Source organism: Schistocerca gregaria, chromosome 3, assembly GCF_023897955.1.
Source record: "Schistocerca gregaria isolate iqSchGreg1 chromosome 3, iqSchGreg1.2, whole genome shotgun sequence".
Lineage (NCBI taxonomy): Eukaryota > Metazoa > Arthropoda > Insecta > Orthoptera > Acrididae > Schistocerca > Schistocerca gregaria.
The window spans coordinates 227,703,453-227,720,529 of record NC_064922.1 but is presented as its reverse complement, the minus strand read 5'-3'; the positions used below and the strand labels follow the sequence as shown (position 1 = coordinate 227,720,529).

At 40.6% G+C, this 17,077-nt stretch overlaps 1 protein-coding gene across 1 annotated transcript in view; it reads right to left on the bottom strand.

The window, feature by feature from the left end:
* The window catches only part of LOC126355982 (probable isocitrate dehydrogenase [NAD] subunit beta, mitochondrial), a 59,301-nt gene that overhangs the window by 39,940 nt on the left and 2,284 nt on the right, over positions 1 to 17,077 (bottom strand). Inside the window, exon 3 of the mRNA XM_050006597.1 lies at positions 7,858 to 7,956. Coding sequence (XP_049862554.1) covers positions 7,858 to 7,956 — 99 coding nt within the window. The remainder of the gene's footprint in view (positions 1 to 7,857; positions 7,957 to 17,077) is intronic.

Below are 17,077 nucleotides of genomic sequence, written 5' to 3'. Positions count from 1 at the left end.
ATTCTCCAGATAAGTCAGCTGTGTTATTTCATTTCAAGGTTGGGTCAACATTTACATTATGATGACCTATATTATAGTAAAATTTTGTGAATAGGTTCAAGGGACTGGTAAAATGAAGCACAATTCAAACTCAATGGAAATGTCAGGTGTACTGGGTTGAAGATAACACTCTCGTGCTGTAAAAAAAAGCTTTGACTTCACTTAGAGTGAAGGGGGAAAGGGGGGGGGAAGAGCTCATTGGCCCCTTTTGTTTTGAAGGTACTGTAACTGGAATAAAGCACCTAACAATTATTGCTAATTACAGTTTCTCTTCCAGTTGCACAATGTACAGTGAATACAGGTTGTATTAGCAACAAGGTGGCACACTATCATAACTATACCAAACTGTACCAGGACAGCAGATAGAATGGAGGGAAACAACCGAGTTCCTGTATGCTCTCCAGCCCTTAAACAATTTATTTTTCGTTATAACCACAGTAAAAGAAGCAGTAACCTGTGTTATCTGAACACACTTTTGGAGATTCAACTGGTATGTGCACAACCCCCATTGTGCATTTTGATGGGAACAGGTTCTTTAACATATCCATGACAGTTATCAATTTTGCGACTTTTACTTCAATATCAGACTGCTTTATACTCGTATGATGACAGTTGCTGAAACAGATAGTAGGGATCACTGAGTGTTAGCACAGTCACAAGCTTCGAAGCTACATAAAGGTTGTTTTCATAGGTGTGAGATATCATCAGTGATTGGTGACAATGTACGATTATTTTAATACTGAGGAGTTCTAAGAGTATGTTTTGAGTTGTTTTCAAAGACAAATGTTTTGCTATGTGATCGTGAGTTATACAAGTCATTGCCATGGTATGGTGCTTCGACAACCAATCCACCTGTCATGAAATATGCTCTTCAATACCACTTCAACAGCACGCAAGCTGTGTGTCGGACATCCATCATGTTGGAAGTACATCATCATTCTGTCATGCAGTGAAACATGTTTTAGTAACATCGGTAGAACATTACGAAGGAAATCAGCATACATTGCACCATTTAGATTGCCATCGATAAAATGGAGGCCAATTATCCTTCCTCCCATAATGCTGCGCCATACATTAACCTGCCAAAGTCGCCAATGTTCCACTTGTCGCAGCCACCATGGATTTTCCATTGCCAATAATGTATATTATGCTGGCTTACTTTACTGCTGTTGGTGGATGATGACGCTTCATCGCTAAATAGAACGCGTGCAAAAAATTTGTTATTGTCTCGTAATTACTCTTGTGCCCAGTGGCAGAACTGTGCACGACATTCAAAGTAATCGTCATGCAATTCCTGGTGCATAGAAATATGGTACGGGTGCAACCAATATTGATGTAGCATTCTTAACACCGATGTTTTTGAGATTACCGATTCTTGCGCAATTTGTCTGCAACTGATGTGTGGATTAGCCGCGGCAGCAGCTAAAACACCTGCTTGGGCATCATCATTTGTTGCAGGTCGTGGTTGACGTTTCACATGTGGCTGAACACTCCCTGTTTCCTTAAATAACTTAACTCTCCAGCAAACAGTTTGGGCAGTTGGATGATATCGTCCAGGATACTGAACAACATACATAGCACATGCCCATTGGGCATTTTGATCACAACAGCCATACATCAACACAATATCGCCTTTTTCTGCAAATGGTAAACGGTCCATTTTAACACAGGTAATTTATCATGAAGCAAATACCGTCCGCACTGGCGGAATGTTACGTGGCACCGTGTACTTCTATGTTTGTGACTATTACAGCGCTATCTTCACAAAGCGAAGAAAGTGGTCCAACTAAAAGATTCGTATTTCTTTACGTACTACACGAATATGTAATAAAAAATGGGGGTTCCTATTTTTAAAAAAACTCAGTTGATATCCGTTTGACCTACGGCAGCACCATCCAGCGGGCGAACCCTAGTGCCATCAGGTTTCCCCCTTCAAGCTAGACAAGTTTCGTTCTTTGTCGTTTCTTCGTTTGATGCTTATTTCGTGAAATATTTGGCCCGGTCACGATCAATGGACCATCCTGTATATCACTAGATAATGGCCTCAGTTGTGACCTTTTGTTTTTTAATTTTAAAAAAAATTAAAGAAGTGGAACCAGTGCATGTATTTATTCAAGAACAATACTACAGTTGAAGAACCTGCATCAGGACACTCCATGCTTGGACAAGAAGTGAATAAAAACTGCTCACATGCTGGACAACTACAAACTTTTAGTACATTCTGAGAACACCATTCCTCTCTGCAATGAAACTAATGTACCAGGGTATGACCCTGGACAGAACATGAAGTTACATGATACATCTAACAAAGACTGCTAGAAATTTCAAACCAGGAACAACTTTGTGCAAAAAATGTGTATTACTACTTGAAGTTCCTCAACCTCTACTCTCCCAATTTCATCTCACAACCTGGTGTACCCTGCTGCACAACATAGTTCTGCAGTGTGGCTCCATGTGTCTACATGAAGATCAATACAAAACTAAATAACACCATGCTAACAATAAATGGAACATTGAGGTCTACACCAACTTACTGGCACCCTACACTAAGCTGCATCCACTCACCCCAAATATGAATGTTGTTTAGAAAGCAGAGAATGTTTCAGCTTGACACTGCCCTCCACTACCACTGCCGACTGATCAATGACCTTGGTACTCATCCACTTCCAACATGATTTATTGTAGCTTAATTGTGCAACCTTAAAATGTTGTGACAAAATTGTACATACCACCAAGTGTGAGGTGTGCAATGTTATCCGATGCATATCTGCATATGCAGCTGGAGTGACACAGGACTTTCTTCCACAGCTTCAGTCGGAAAGCTTTCAACATCTGCCACACAGTCTGGACTTAACCCAAGTGATTTTCACTTATTTCCCAAATTAAAAAAAATGTTTTGAGTAAAAAGTGCTACAGAAGTGATTATGAACTTAAAGAAGCCATTAACCAGTGCAACTGAGGATGCAGAAGGCACAGGAAAGCTGGTAAAATTATAAGACAAATGCCTACTAAATTTAAACAATGACTATGCAGGAAAGTAGCTCGAGTATCAAAACGTATGTAAAATACAGTTTCGTTTAATTAAAGCAAATAATTTCTGTAGAGGGGTGGCAGGTGGGTCAGGGCATTGGGAGGGAGGGAGGGAGGGAGGGAGGGAGGGAGGGAGGGAGGGAGGGACAACAGTATGTGCCTATTATCTTCTCCATCTCTCAGAAAAACTTTCACAGGTGTCAACGAAGTGGAGAATGTGTTACAGCCCTAACAGAATAGGGACAAAACACAGCAGATGAACAAACTGGTGCCAATGGATAAGGTATCCACCAAATAACAGCAGACTGTTCCTTACAATCTTACTCTAAAACTTATACATACAACTTCATTTACACATTTTTCTCACTTATACTTTGTTTTTCTTCCCGGTCTTTGTGAAATATTTGCAGTGTGTGTAGTTATGATGTCTGGTTCCAGAGGGGGTTATGGGAGAAGTGGATCAGTGAGCTCCGCCTATTAACACGAAACCATGGAGGGGACGCGTGTAGTAGGAGACGTACAGTAGGAGGAGGGTACTGGTAGCGACCTATGTTGTATTGCCAACTACAAAATCACAGTGTTGTGAGCATTTGTAGCCAACTAATGCTTAATTTTTAATGTGACAGACTTGAAATTGCTTCATAGATTGAGATATACATAACAGAATAAACTGCAGCAACAAAGTCATCACAAAAACAAGATGTAATACATATAATGTATAAATATAAAAGTATAAAGTATCAAGTACCAAACTTACGGTTACAGAGGTGGCAACAGCCACCGGAAAGGTTACTACTAGGTGTAGCAGTCATTTCTTTTCCTGAAGTTACACAACTGCTGCCAAACTGAGGCTATGGTGTAACTGGACAAGAATTGTTGCATGTAACTTGGTAACCCCAAAGCACATCACAACTCATTAGCTTATCTGCACTGAGTGAACTGATGTGCATATTAAAGGCATCTATTTTATTTAGGCCTACTGTATAGGCAACAGTACTGTAATTACTGCATTTCTGATTATCTCGAGAACTGATAACATGACAGAAAGAAAGAAGAAAAGCATTACAATTGCTGAAAAAATATAAATTTTGAGTGTAGCAGAGGAAAATAGTACCAGAAAGTGAGTGGATATTTCTGATGAATTAGGAGCTGTTACATCTACCTCAAATTCTATCATCGCAAAGGCAAACGATATTGAAGACAGTGCAGGTGTGTTCGGAATTTCTACTAGTAAGTGGACTCCTTTTAGGTCAGGAAATACAAAGATGTGGAGTACTGATTGTTATAGTGGTTCAGGCATCACAGAGCTAAAGATGTTCCTATTATTCTCCCAATGCTTCGTGAAAAAGCAATGAAACTGGCAGTATGACAGAGCGTAGAAAATTTCAATGCTTCATCAGGTTGGCTGTATAAATTTAAGGTTAGACACTGCATCAGTTGTCAGTATGAAGAAACTTGTCTGAAAGAACTGACATCCCAACACACTCCTAAAAACATTTTCAATGCAGACAAGATGGGTCTGCTTTACAATGTAATGACTGACTGCACAAAGGCATTCAAAGGTGGGGAAAAGTAAACAATGTGTAACAGTTCTGTAATGCACTAACATAGGTGGTAGTTAGAAGCTCCTCCCATTTAAAAATTGGGAAATTTAAAAAGCCACCATGTTTAAAAATTTGTCAAGTTTCCCCGTAAATACGTTTAATATCATGGCTTGCGACAAAAGTGTTTGAAAGCTGGCTTCAAAGTGTCAATGAAAACAGGTACAGCAGCCTGAATATTTTATTCATCATGGACAGGTGTGCAGAACACCCTCCCCTACCTTCTTATTTCAGAAAAGTGAGTGGAATTCTTTCCAGCAAATTGCACGAGTGCGCACCAGCCAGTTGATCCTCGAGTACTACATAATTTCAAGCTGCATTATCGCAAAATGCTCTTACAGCATGACATCATGTTGGGACAAAAGGAAGAGATGAAAATAAGCATTTTACCTGTAAAACTTTTACTTGCCACTTTTTTCTTATTGTACTACTGAAGTGAAAGAAGACTTTTTCCCTCTCTGCTCTCTATTTAGATTGTGGCTCATACCTGACCTGTTGACTTAAGTCAAAGGTTCGTTGCACTTCGTTGTTGCCTAGGTTGCCATTAACTTACTCTTGTTGTGTCGGTCCACTGTTCGGTCAGCCCCGTTGTTTGACTCTGGCAGGGGTTTGAGTACTTTCTGCATGCAGTCTTCCCACCTTACATCATCACTGATCCTCTCCCGTTTTTCTGATGTGTGCGGTAGTATCCGGCTACTTGCAGATATGGCACAGTGCACTCTACTCCATCGCAGCTTCATGGCACAGAATTTTGGACATTACCGTTTGAAACTGTTTCCAAAAAGCCAGATTTGGAAATTAAATCCTTGATTGTGATGGAAACACTGATACTGATGATATTTCACCCAATGACAAAGAATGGAGCCAACTTGAAGAGAAGGCATCATTTGTGGATTACAACATTAGCAAAAACTTTGTCACTGTGGAAGCCATGACTATCTTGGAGACCGTACCAGCTGCATCTTGGGGCTTGGATGAGGAAGATATTGATGATGAGAATGATACAGAAGAGCGTCGGCATTCCTCAGTGACTTAACAATGCAGTAAATGAGTTAGGAAAAGTTAAACAATTTGTGATGTATCAAAACGTTTCTGAAGAAATAAATGACAGGGTTATTCCATTTTGAGGGTTCAGTGTATGCCGCAGCCATGTACAGAAGAAAGCATGCAAAAATTATGGACTTTTTTATGAACTGAAGTTTTCTTCTCTGTAGCGGTTCACCTTTTCTCTATTTTGTAAATATCTAGAAGGCTTATATAATGTTTTGTGTACTGTAACTCCTGATGTACTGTATTTCCATTTTTGTTTTGACAGTTAATTTGCCAGTACAATGCTAGCTTTCATACATAGGTTTTCCACACTTTTTTTAGTCCCCTGTAAAACTTATTAGGAAGTTTTACAGCAGATATTTTTTAAAAATCTGACCTGTGATTTGTGTTCTACTTCTTTTGTATAGATTTTTATACTTTTTTAAACAATTGTTTGAGTCTTAAGTATATGATCATATGCAATTTGCTATGCCATATAGTAAGTAATCTCTCATTTAAGATAAACACACTTAGACACAAATGTGCTCAGGACTCCAATACATGGTCAAGTGACATTCTCTTTGACCTAGTCCATCTATGAAGGCAAGTTGATGGCCTTTTGTTTGTCCTCATAACCCCACCATAACGTGTAAATGAATCACAATGGACACAGACATTGCTGAATCATAGTGGTCGGATGACAGTTACTGATCTGAGTTGGTAAGCCATGATTTTCTTTTTGGACAGCTTACAACATTTCAGTTGTGACAATGAACTTCGGGAAATAGTTACAGTTACTACTAACTGTCAAAAGCCTGTGCACCATATATGTTGTTGTTTTTAAACTACTTTGAGTTTAGAGCACTTGCCCATGAAAGGTAAAGGGTTCAAATTTGAGTCTTGGTCCAGCATACAGTTTAATCTGCAAGGAAAGTTTCATATCAGCGCACACAATATGCCACAAAATTAAAATTTTACACTTTTGAGTTATGCTTAAGAAATCTGCTATACACACCTAAAATAAAGACTGGACATACATAAAAATTATACACACTGATAACAATATCACACAAGATATGTTGGCCTATGCACAGAAAATGCTTTCTAGCTGTACACATTTCTTGAGTCTACCCCCCCCCCCCCCCCCCACCGCCAAAAAAAGAAAAGATAATAATAATCTAACTTTCCCTCTCCCCAAAGGACAGTCACCTCAGTTCCCTATTGGCTGTTTGCTACTGACACTCTTTGCCCTCCTAGTTAAAGTTCACACCTCTCACCAAATGCAAAAGCTGTGTCTTTCCAATTTCTTGACGCTTATAAGTTGAAACCTGTAGAAGACTGCAGTCAACTAAAAGAAGTTTATGGTGATATGGTAATGAACAAAGGAAATGCAGTGAGAAACTGCTGTGAAATGTTCAACAGCTGACAAATGAACCGAGATGTCCATCAGTCAATTACAAGAATCAAGTGAAATGTTGCTGGACAGATGCATAACACTGGATGAGTTACACATATCCTTCCTAAATCTTTCTCATGCTCAGGTTGGCTAAATTGTGTCACCATCTTTGCTAGAGCAAAATCTGAGCCCAATGCGTTCCCTAAAACACCCATACAGAAAGCCCCAATCACTCAAGTGGCATCAATCCCCCCCCCCCCCAAAACACACACACACACACACACACACACACACACACACACACACACACACACAACACAAAAGAATCCTGAAAATACAAACAAAAGCCTTTTCAACACAAACTCACGACAGCAGTGTTCTTTCTGTAGATCTCATGCAGAAAGGCACTAGGCAAGAATTTTTGATCATACAACCATACAGTCCAGGCCTTACTCTCAATGACATTCATCTTTCCACAAAGGTGAGTATCTGGATGGTAAATATTTTGGAAGTGACGTTAATATAAAGAATTCAGCGAACAACTGATTTAACCGATTGTTATTTTATGTATTACACTAATAAATAAAGGAATTTAAAGACAGACGATTTTATTATCACATATGAGAACAATGATGAATTTAAAGTAATGTACAACATTTTTTAAGTAACGCTGCTTTGTAACTCCGCTAGCTATCTGAAGAGTTTTTGAACTCGTATACACAATTTTTAGCACGAGAATTAAGAAAAACAAAAAAGATTTACCTTGAAGACTTCTTGAACAGAATACATTAGTTCTGGACCAACACCATCTCCTGGTATGAGCGTACATTTTGTCCTTGGTTCAGCTTCTTCTGCTGGTTGCTGTAATATTCCACAAAAGTTACTTCATGTTACTCTGACAAAATGAAAGATAAAAAAGGAGAATATGTAAAGTAACATTCATTTTTATATGACTTTGTAGCAGTGCTATTCACTAGCTCAAACTTATTTTGGTAGCACACTGTAATTAAAGTAAACACAAATTTAACAATATAATGATCTGACAATACAAACCAGTTCAGAAGGCATTAATAAATTGCCAAGGAAATTTATATGATTAGAAGTTACTATTACCATTATAGCAAAACCAGTAACACCCGAATTACAAAACATTTGTAACCACTCTTGAGAACCAATTTGAAAGATGATTTCTTTCACTGAAGTCATGACAGATGGTGGCTTCACAAAGTTTAATTACCAGAAGCGAATGAACAGGTTCCACAAGACATTAACTGTTGTTCCAAGACACACTAAACTGAAAATCAGGTCAGCATGATACACTCTAAATGTCTTGAGTTGGTGTTGTACATAAAAACTGCTGCAATTTATATCAATTGTAGCACAATCGCGGAGGCTCTCAAAGACAGAAATCTTACTAAGAGAAAAGTTTTGCCAGCTGCAGCTACTGTCATTCACTAACACCATTCTGAGCTTTTGTCAACTTGCCTCTTCAATGATGAAGTTTTAATCACCTGTGGAAATATCATCTTTGATCTATTGCAACTCATCAAACAAAGTTTCAGCAGGTACTTCTTGTGGCCATCTACTCGGAGCAGCTGTTTTCCAAGAACACAATGTACAACCAGATTTGGAATTCCAGCTGAATACACACTCACTCATTCCTGACTATGAGCATTGGTAGTATGACAGCCTTAAAGAGACGACACACAACACACCACCTGCCTACTTACATCTGCGTATGTATTCTGCAAGCCCCCATACTGTGTGTGACAGAATGCATACAACATATCAGCATCATTTTCTCTCTCATCATTCCAATTGTAGATTATACATATGAAGGAAGGCTATCTGTGTCCTTATGTATGAGCCTAAATTTCTCTACTGTGTTCAGTATGTGAGACACGTTAAAAGAAATAGTAAGATTCTTGATTTATTATTGAATGTGAGCTCTTGTAAACTTATGAGTAACCTCCTACAAATTGCACAATGCCTCTCTTGCTGTATTTTGCCACTGCAGCTGTATGAGCACTTCTATTAGAGATGAAATGGATATCAAGCCTAATTTTGTTATCTGGCCTGATATTCAATAGTAGTTCACTATCAGACAGACACTGAATTTCCAACAAAAGTTTCATAAAACTGACTAATTCTCGGTAAGGTACTCAAAATACAAATCAAACCAAAATATCTTCAAATTAAAACCATTTATTATTTAAACAAAATAAACAAACAAATTGTTACTCTTAACTGAATTTGATACAACTTACAGTAAATGAACACCAATTACTCTGCATTAAGAGGTAATGCACTATTTCATTTGTTATGGTAAACAAGACCAGCTTCGGGGAAAAGTCTTTCGCTATATACACTGCCGTAAGGTGCTGAAAGATAAATTCTGGTAAACTAGGATCTAGAAAGGGCTCCGTAGTAAGAACTCATGTTGCAGCTGGAACTCTGGAAACAATCAATGAGCTATGAAACTCAGGAAGCATTGTTATGCAAACAGGTCCAAACATTAGAAGTTACAGAAACTGTTTGAGCATCTGGGATGTTTCTTTTGACTTTTTTTATAATTTCTGTCTTGGATGTCAGGAACAATTTTTTTGGGAATGTATATACATTTTGGCATTTTATAGAATGGTAAAGTTCGTTCCAGGAGTCTTGTAAATCTGGTCCATTCTACGACAGATAATGGCTCGTTATTTAATGCATCTTTCTGTTGTGAACTAATGATATTTGACTTTTGCATCATTTACAACCCATTGCAATTTCCTTTCAAATGTTCTGGCATAGTCAATTGCTTTTCAGCTGATTTTGAAGACAGACTTGCACTGAGGATGCTAAAGACATTGTAAGCACGGCTGTGGCTTTATTAATGCTTGTAATTTACCTGGACATTTTGTTTTCAAATGATTTTTTCACAGTTGAAGTACCTGTTAAACACAAAGAAATATTTCATTGGGTTTAAGGTAGTTTAGATATTTTCTATCATTATAAACAGCCTTTTATAACTATGTTTCATAAAAACATCTGCACATCCCAGAAATTTTAATTAAGCAGGGTTTTTGATAAATAAGTACCTACTAAATGATATTAAATATCATATCTATGGCCAAACACCCTGTGGGTTGGTGTAATAAAATAATTCAAAATAAAAGAATAAAATACAGGAAATTTATTTGCAGTTGCAAATAGGAACTACTTTCAGCCATATATTAGAATGACGGCAATGAAATCCGGATTTCCTGCTTTAAGTGACCTGTTGCCTTAACAGCTTTGGCTGTCTGGGCACTTATCATGGCCAGACCCAAACTTCCGCATGCCACTGTCCCTGTGTTATAACCTGCACCTGTATGTTATATATATTCCCACTCAGGAAGGACATATTTATTGAGGGTCGAGGCCCTGGTCTCGATGAATAAATATGAAAGAGCAGTTCCTACGTTATTAAGAAGTATGATGAAATCATCTTTTCTTTCTTCATTTCATAGAGTGGGGTTACAAGCAGTTCCATCTTCATTGAAGTCATCTGATATAAAAGAGGCCAAAATACTAAATTCCATCTTCTGAAATTTCTTTGCAAAAGAATATCACGATGCAGTCCTCCATTCGACCGTTGAACAAGATCGGAAATGACAGCTATGGAAATAAAGTGTGTTCTTAATTGGAAAGGGCTCAGATCACCCAAAGATAGATCACATAACTTTATCAGGTGCAGTGCATTACATTCAATTTTGAAAACATTAAGGGACTTCCCTTTCTATAGACTGGTGTACAAGCAAAAGGAGGGAGCGTGCATGATCATTTTGCTGGATTCCAGTCTGTTCCACACGACATGTCAATTGTCAGCAATTGGTCGTATGGACCACTGTCGTGTAGGTTACGATACATATTTTGTGTTTGCTTATGACGACTTTGGAGTACAAACTAATGTTCTGTAGATACCAACAATAGTTTCTGCAAGCTTAGAGCGTGTGAAACCAAACTTCTTATTGTTTCTTAGAGATCCATAAAGCTGCACTAATTGACCTCATGTTAACTCCAAGTTTCTTGATTTCCAGAAAGTCACCCACAGTTCCTATCTATAGCCTAGTAAACAAATTAGGCATGTACAATATATCAGAACAGTTACACAACTAAACTGAAGACTTTATAATCATTAGTTGACATTGGCAGATATCCTGGAGAGAGTTGCAATTATTTTGGTGATGATATCTTTTGGTAATAGTTAGATCTGTGAGTTGTGATCTGTTAGTATCTGTTTTATGCCTTTTGTGCAGCTTCATGCCCTTGGTCGGGGGGTTCGGGTTGGCGTCTGGCATAGCCGGCAAAAGGTAGCCTGTGGGACATTGGCAGAGCACCAGCAGCTAATGGGAGACGACCAAGACAAGAGGGAGTTGATGGGACAATGTTTTAGGCAGTGTCCATCCAGTCGGGCACATGCTGGCTGGTGGGACATTGGCAGAGTTCTGGCAGCTGGAGGGAGACCAGTGCTTTCACCAATGGGGGCAAGATCATAAGAGATGGAAAAGAGCCACCGTGGTACAACAACCGAGCTATAAAACTGCAGCGGAAGCAAAGGGAACTTCACAGCAAACACAAACATAGCCAAAGCCTTGCAGACAAACAAAAATTACACGAAGCGAAATGTAGTGTGAGGAGGGCTATGCAAGAGGCGTTCAATGAATTTGAAAGTAAAATTCTATGTACTGACTTGGCAGAAAATCCTGAGAAATTTTGGTCTTATGCCAAAGCAGTAGATGGAGCAAAACAAAATGTCCAGACACTCTGTGACCAAAATGGTACTGAAACAGAGGATGACAGACTAAAGGCTGAAATACTAAATGATTTTTTCCAAGGCTGTTTCACAAAGGAAGACTGCACTGTAGTTCCTTCTCTAGATTGTCGCACAGATGACAAAATGGTAGCTATCGAAATAAGACGACAGAGGGATAGAGAAACAATTAGAATCGCTCAAAACAGGAAAGGCCGCTGGACCTGATGGGATACCAGTTTGATTTTACACAGAGTACAAGAAGGAACTTGCCCCCCTTCTTGCAGCAGTGTACTGTAGGTCTCTAGAAGAGTGTAGCGTTCCAAAGGCTTGGAAAGGGGCACAGGTCATCCCCGTTTTCAAGAAAGGACGTCCAACAGATGTGCAGAACTTTAGACCTATATCTCTAACGTCGATCAGTTGTAGAATTTTGGAACACGTATTATGTTCGAGTATAATGACTCTTCTGGAGACTAGAAATCTACTCTGTAGGAATCAGCATGGGTTTCAAAAAAGATGGTCTTGTGAAACCCAGCTCGAGCTATTTGTCCACGAGACTCAGAGGGCCATGGACACGGGTTCACAGGAAGATGCCGTGTTTCTTGACTAACGCAAGGCATTCGATACAGTTCCCCCACAGTCGTTTAATGACCAAAGTAAGAGCATATGGACTATCAGACCAATTGTGTGATCGGATTGAAGAGTTCCTAGATAACAGAACGCAGCATGTCATTCTCAATGGTGAGAAGCCTTCTGAAGTAAGAGTGATTTCAGGTGTGTCGCAAGGGAGTGTCGTAGGACCGTTCCTATTCACAATATACATAAATGACCTTGTGGATGATATCTGAAGTTCACTGAGGCTTTTTGCAGATGATGCTGTGGTATATCGAGAGGTTGTAACAATGGAAAATTGTACTGAAATGCAGGAGGATCTGCAGCGAATTGACGCATGGCGCATGGAATGGCAATTGAATCTCAATGTAGATAAGTGTAATGTGCTGCGAATATACAGAAAGAAAGATCCCTTATCATTTAGCTACAATATAGCAGGTCAGCAACTGGAAGCAGTTAATTCCATAAATTATCTGGGAGAATGCATTAGGAGTGATTTAAAATGGAATGATCATGTAAAGTTTATCGTCGGTAAAGCAGATGCCAGACAGATTCACTGGAAGAATCCTAAGGAAATGCAATCCAAAAACAAAGGAAGTAGGTTACAGTACACTTGTTTGCCCACTGCTTGAATATTGCTCAGCAGTGTGGGGTCTGTACCAGACAGGGTTGATAGAAGACAGAGAGAAGATCCAATGGAGAGCAGCACCCTTCGTTACAGGATCATTTAATCGCAAAAGCGTTACGGAGGTGATAGATAAACTCCAGTGGAAGACTCTGCAGGATAAGATGCTCAGTAGCCCGGTACAGGCTTTTGTTGAAGTTTCGAGAACATACCTTCACCGAGGAGTCACACAGTATGTTGCTCCCTCCTACGTATATCTCGCGAAGAGATCATGAGGATAAAATAAGAGAGATTAGAGCCCACACAGAGGCGACAATCCTTCTTTCCATGAACAATACGAGACTGGAATAGAAGGGAGAACCGATAGAGGTACTCAAGGTACCCTCCGCCACACACCATCAGGTGGCTGCGGAGTATGGATGTAGATGTAGATGCAGACTGGTTTCGGATGGATGATGTCTGGAGTACAGCTACCTCTTATCTGCAGATGTATGTACTGGTGGCAGTAATAGCTTTGTGACTGCCCTAGCCCCAATACTCCTTCCACTCAATAAAGAGTTGGCACAGCCATTAACGTACTGATGGACTTGGCCAGCCTGGAAGAGGCGGTTGGGCAGTAGTGAGCCATTGGCAGCCATTGGGAGATAATTGCAACAGTTGGCGATGTCATGACAACAAAGGATCAGAAAGACACGAACGAGAAGGTCTGGTAGGCAAAACAGAGCCCTGAGCAATATGTGTGCATGGTACGTGCCAAATGGGAATGGGTCCGCGACACTAATATGCTGGAGAAAATATGCCATTCGAAGCATCAGTGCAAGTGCAATAGAAGGAAGAATCAGATTGAAAACTGACATAAATAGGCAATGAAAAATGAGCGAAACTCTATTGTACAGATGAGGCACCAGAAAGGAATATGAAGCCATGCCTGGAAAGCAGAGTCGGATAAGGCAAGACTCCATGCTGACAGAAGAAATGGCCACGCTGTAGGCAAAAGGGGCTGTGTCAGTTGCAAATGTGTGCACTGTGTCGGCACAGAAACTGAAGTCTAAAGATCCATCCTGAATTTGGATGCAGACTTGGTAAGGGGCCATGCTGGTGGTGGAAGAGTGAACCACACTGTCAAAAGAGTGAGGCACTTTCCAGTGCACTGAGCCACTCTTGGAAGGAAATCTGGCCACAGATGCAGGCTTCTGGTCAGAAGTGTGAGAAACATTAGTTGGGTCAGTAGCAGGCGGCCAGCACACTGGACAGAGGCAACAGACAAGGCAAGTTACAGAGGTTGGTTGGTGGGCTTAATGATTAAGGGAACCAAACTATGAAGTAATCAGCCCTCCCACCTCAAACAGGCAAGTAATCTAAACTATACAACAAAGAATGGCCTAGTGCATTAAAAAAATGGAAAGAATACGCCAAGGTCTATCAGAGTCAACGAAGCCTAGAGAAAGGAACAATAGAAACGGCTGGGAAAAGGAGAAAGGCAGGCAAGGTCAGGGAGCAGCAGGAGGTCCCCAAAGGAAGAAAGTGCAATGTGGGACACAACCAACCATCCCCATTTACCAGAGGCACCCCACCGAGCAACACCCAGAAAAGACTAGTGACGTGGACAGGTTGAGAGGAGGACAGGAAATGAGGGCTGGGTCAGACCACCAAACCCAGGCAGCCACTGCCCATTCGGGGCAGAGGAGGCAACAAGGCTCCCGCCAACTCCTCAAGGGGCTGAAAACACTGAAGTTGCCTCCCTTAGAGATATAACAATCTGCTTCAAAAATAAATTGTAAAACCAGGCAAGCTGTTGAATCATCCTCCTTGAGGGGTAGCAAGTCAGGAATATTATTTAGTCTGTCACAGGATAGCTAGGTTAGAACAGTCCTGCAAAATGTGGACCACTGTCAGATGGGCACCACAATGAAAGAGTAGACCCTGACTGTAAAGTATGGCCAATGTGGTGCTGCTTAACAACTTAGATGACCTCCACAAATTCAGTCTGCTTTATCACTAGTAGTTAGTCAAACAAAGTCACAGAATGCCATTCTGCATTCCAAGTTCTTAGAACCAATCATAGGTCCAGTTCTGATAGGCCTATCTCAAGAGGTGGCTAGCCAGTAGCCAATTTATCTAGCCTATCAGTGAGTTCATTACCCATGATTCCAACACGACAGGGTTACAGATAAAGTCCAAGGAATGTCCACTTTGTTTTAGGACAAAAAGAGAATTCTGAACAATTGGGACCAAGGGACGATTAGGGTAACAATCGCTCAAAGAGTCGATACAGATGAGAAAGGACCCACTGGTGCACGAACAGATATGCTCAACAGCACCAGAGGTGACTACAACTTCACAGTGTAAACACTGCAGCCATCCAAAAAGGAGCCGAGTTTATTACATCCTGCATGAACATAAGCAATGCCAGCATAACTGCACATTGATCCATTAGTATTCATTATTTCTGAACCCCAAAACGCATAGAGAATGGAGAAGAATTGGCGAGGAATGGCCTCAGTCTGAGCCGTGTCTTTCAGATCTTGTAATAGGTCAAGACAGAGCTGTGGGCAGGGATGCCCCATGATGGTGCATGTGAGAGGGCCTGGAGAAGAGTGGTAGAGGTGAAAGCTGGAGTTCTGAAAAATTACCAGAAGTGGATTGTGATTGTAACCCCAGATCCGGCCACCACTGCGGGAGTTGGAGCTCAGTATCGTTCTAATCAACAGCTGTGCCACCAACTGGTGTGTTGTGGCATGGTTGGGCCACCCTGTCACTAACTTACGTCTTTTGTCCTTACATGGTGTAGCAAGGATAACAAGTAAAGAAGTTTGCTTCTGGGATATAATGAAAGGAACACATTAGTAGGCAATCACATGAATGAACAGTTTACAGTTCTGATATGAAACAAAGTATTGGTCACTTCTGGGTGTATGATCAGTCTCTCAACTGGTGTCCATCTCAATATACTAGATTGTGTCTGGGTTGGTCTCCCCTCAGCTGGTTGCTGACTTGCCAGTGGAACATCAGCAGAACACCAAAAGTCAGCAGGAGCCCTATGTTCAAATCAATGGTGGCCACTGGGATGTGAGGGCGCCAATAGGTGTAGCCAGGTTACAACATTGCAAGCAACATATGGCAGTCAGATGTAGGGTGGTATGTGAGACAATGGTAGAGTGCTGTCAGCTGAAGGGAGGCCAGTACTTCAACCAACTGTGGCCATCAAAATACGTGAGAGTGCTAATGGGCTTGGCCCTTGAAGATGTCCTTGGTGGTGCCCAGCTGGTGTCTATGTTGAGTCCAGTTGGAGTCCTCGATCCCAGTGGACTGATGTCTGGGTGGAGTACTGGGCTACGCTGATACAACTGCTGATGATTGCTACTGACAGATGGGCTGCAGGGTGCAGCCAGCAATGTGTCCAGAGCACGAGTAAACGCTGTTGGCTACTGGTTGTGCAGCATCTTAAATAATCCACGAGTTGTTACGTGATGTGCAGATTTAATATAATACTGTGCTCTCTGCACCACCGTTACAAATTCTGCATGCTGCTGGCAGGAAATGCTGATGCCTCTAGAGAAGTACACTGAAGTCTGGTGTGTCCACAGAGTGATGTGCTGTCCCATCTGGCATGCACACTAACGCTGTTGATGTTTTTAAAAACACCAGGAATCCAACATGTATCGACATTTAAAAAATATAATTATTTGCCCTTGATCCATAAAAAAGTATCAATATATTGAATGTACATATACCAACGTACTGGCCTATAAAATATTGCTTGCACATTGCAAATGAACAGCCAGCTTTAGATTTTTAAGTATTGATTTAATATCAGACATTCCGTACATCAACAAGCTAATAGCCTTCCTATTCCCTTCAGAGCAAGAACGGAAAGGGAAACATTGTATGTTCAGACTTTCCAATGACCAATCTGCTAACGATGGTAACAGCATGTAGGAGGCACAATAAAAGGTGTCCGATTGATCCAT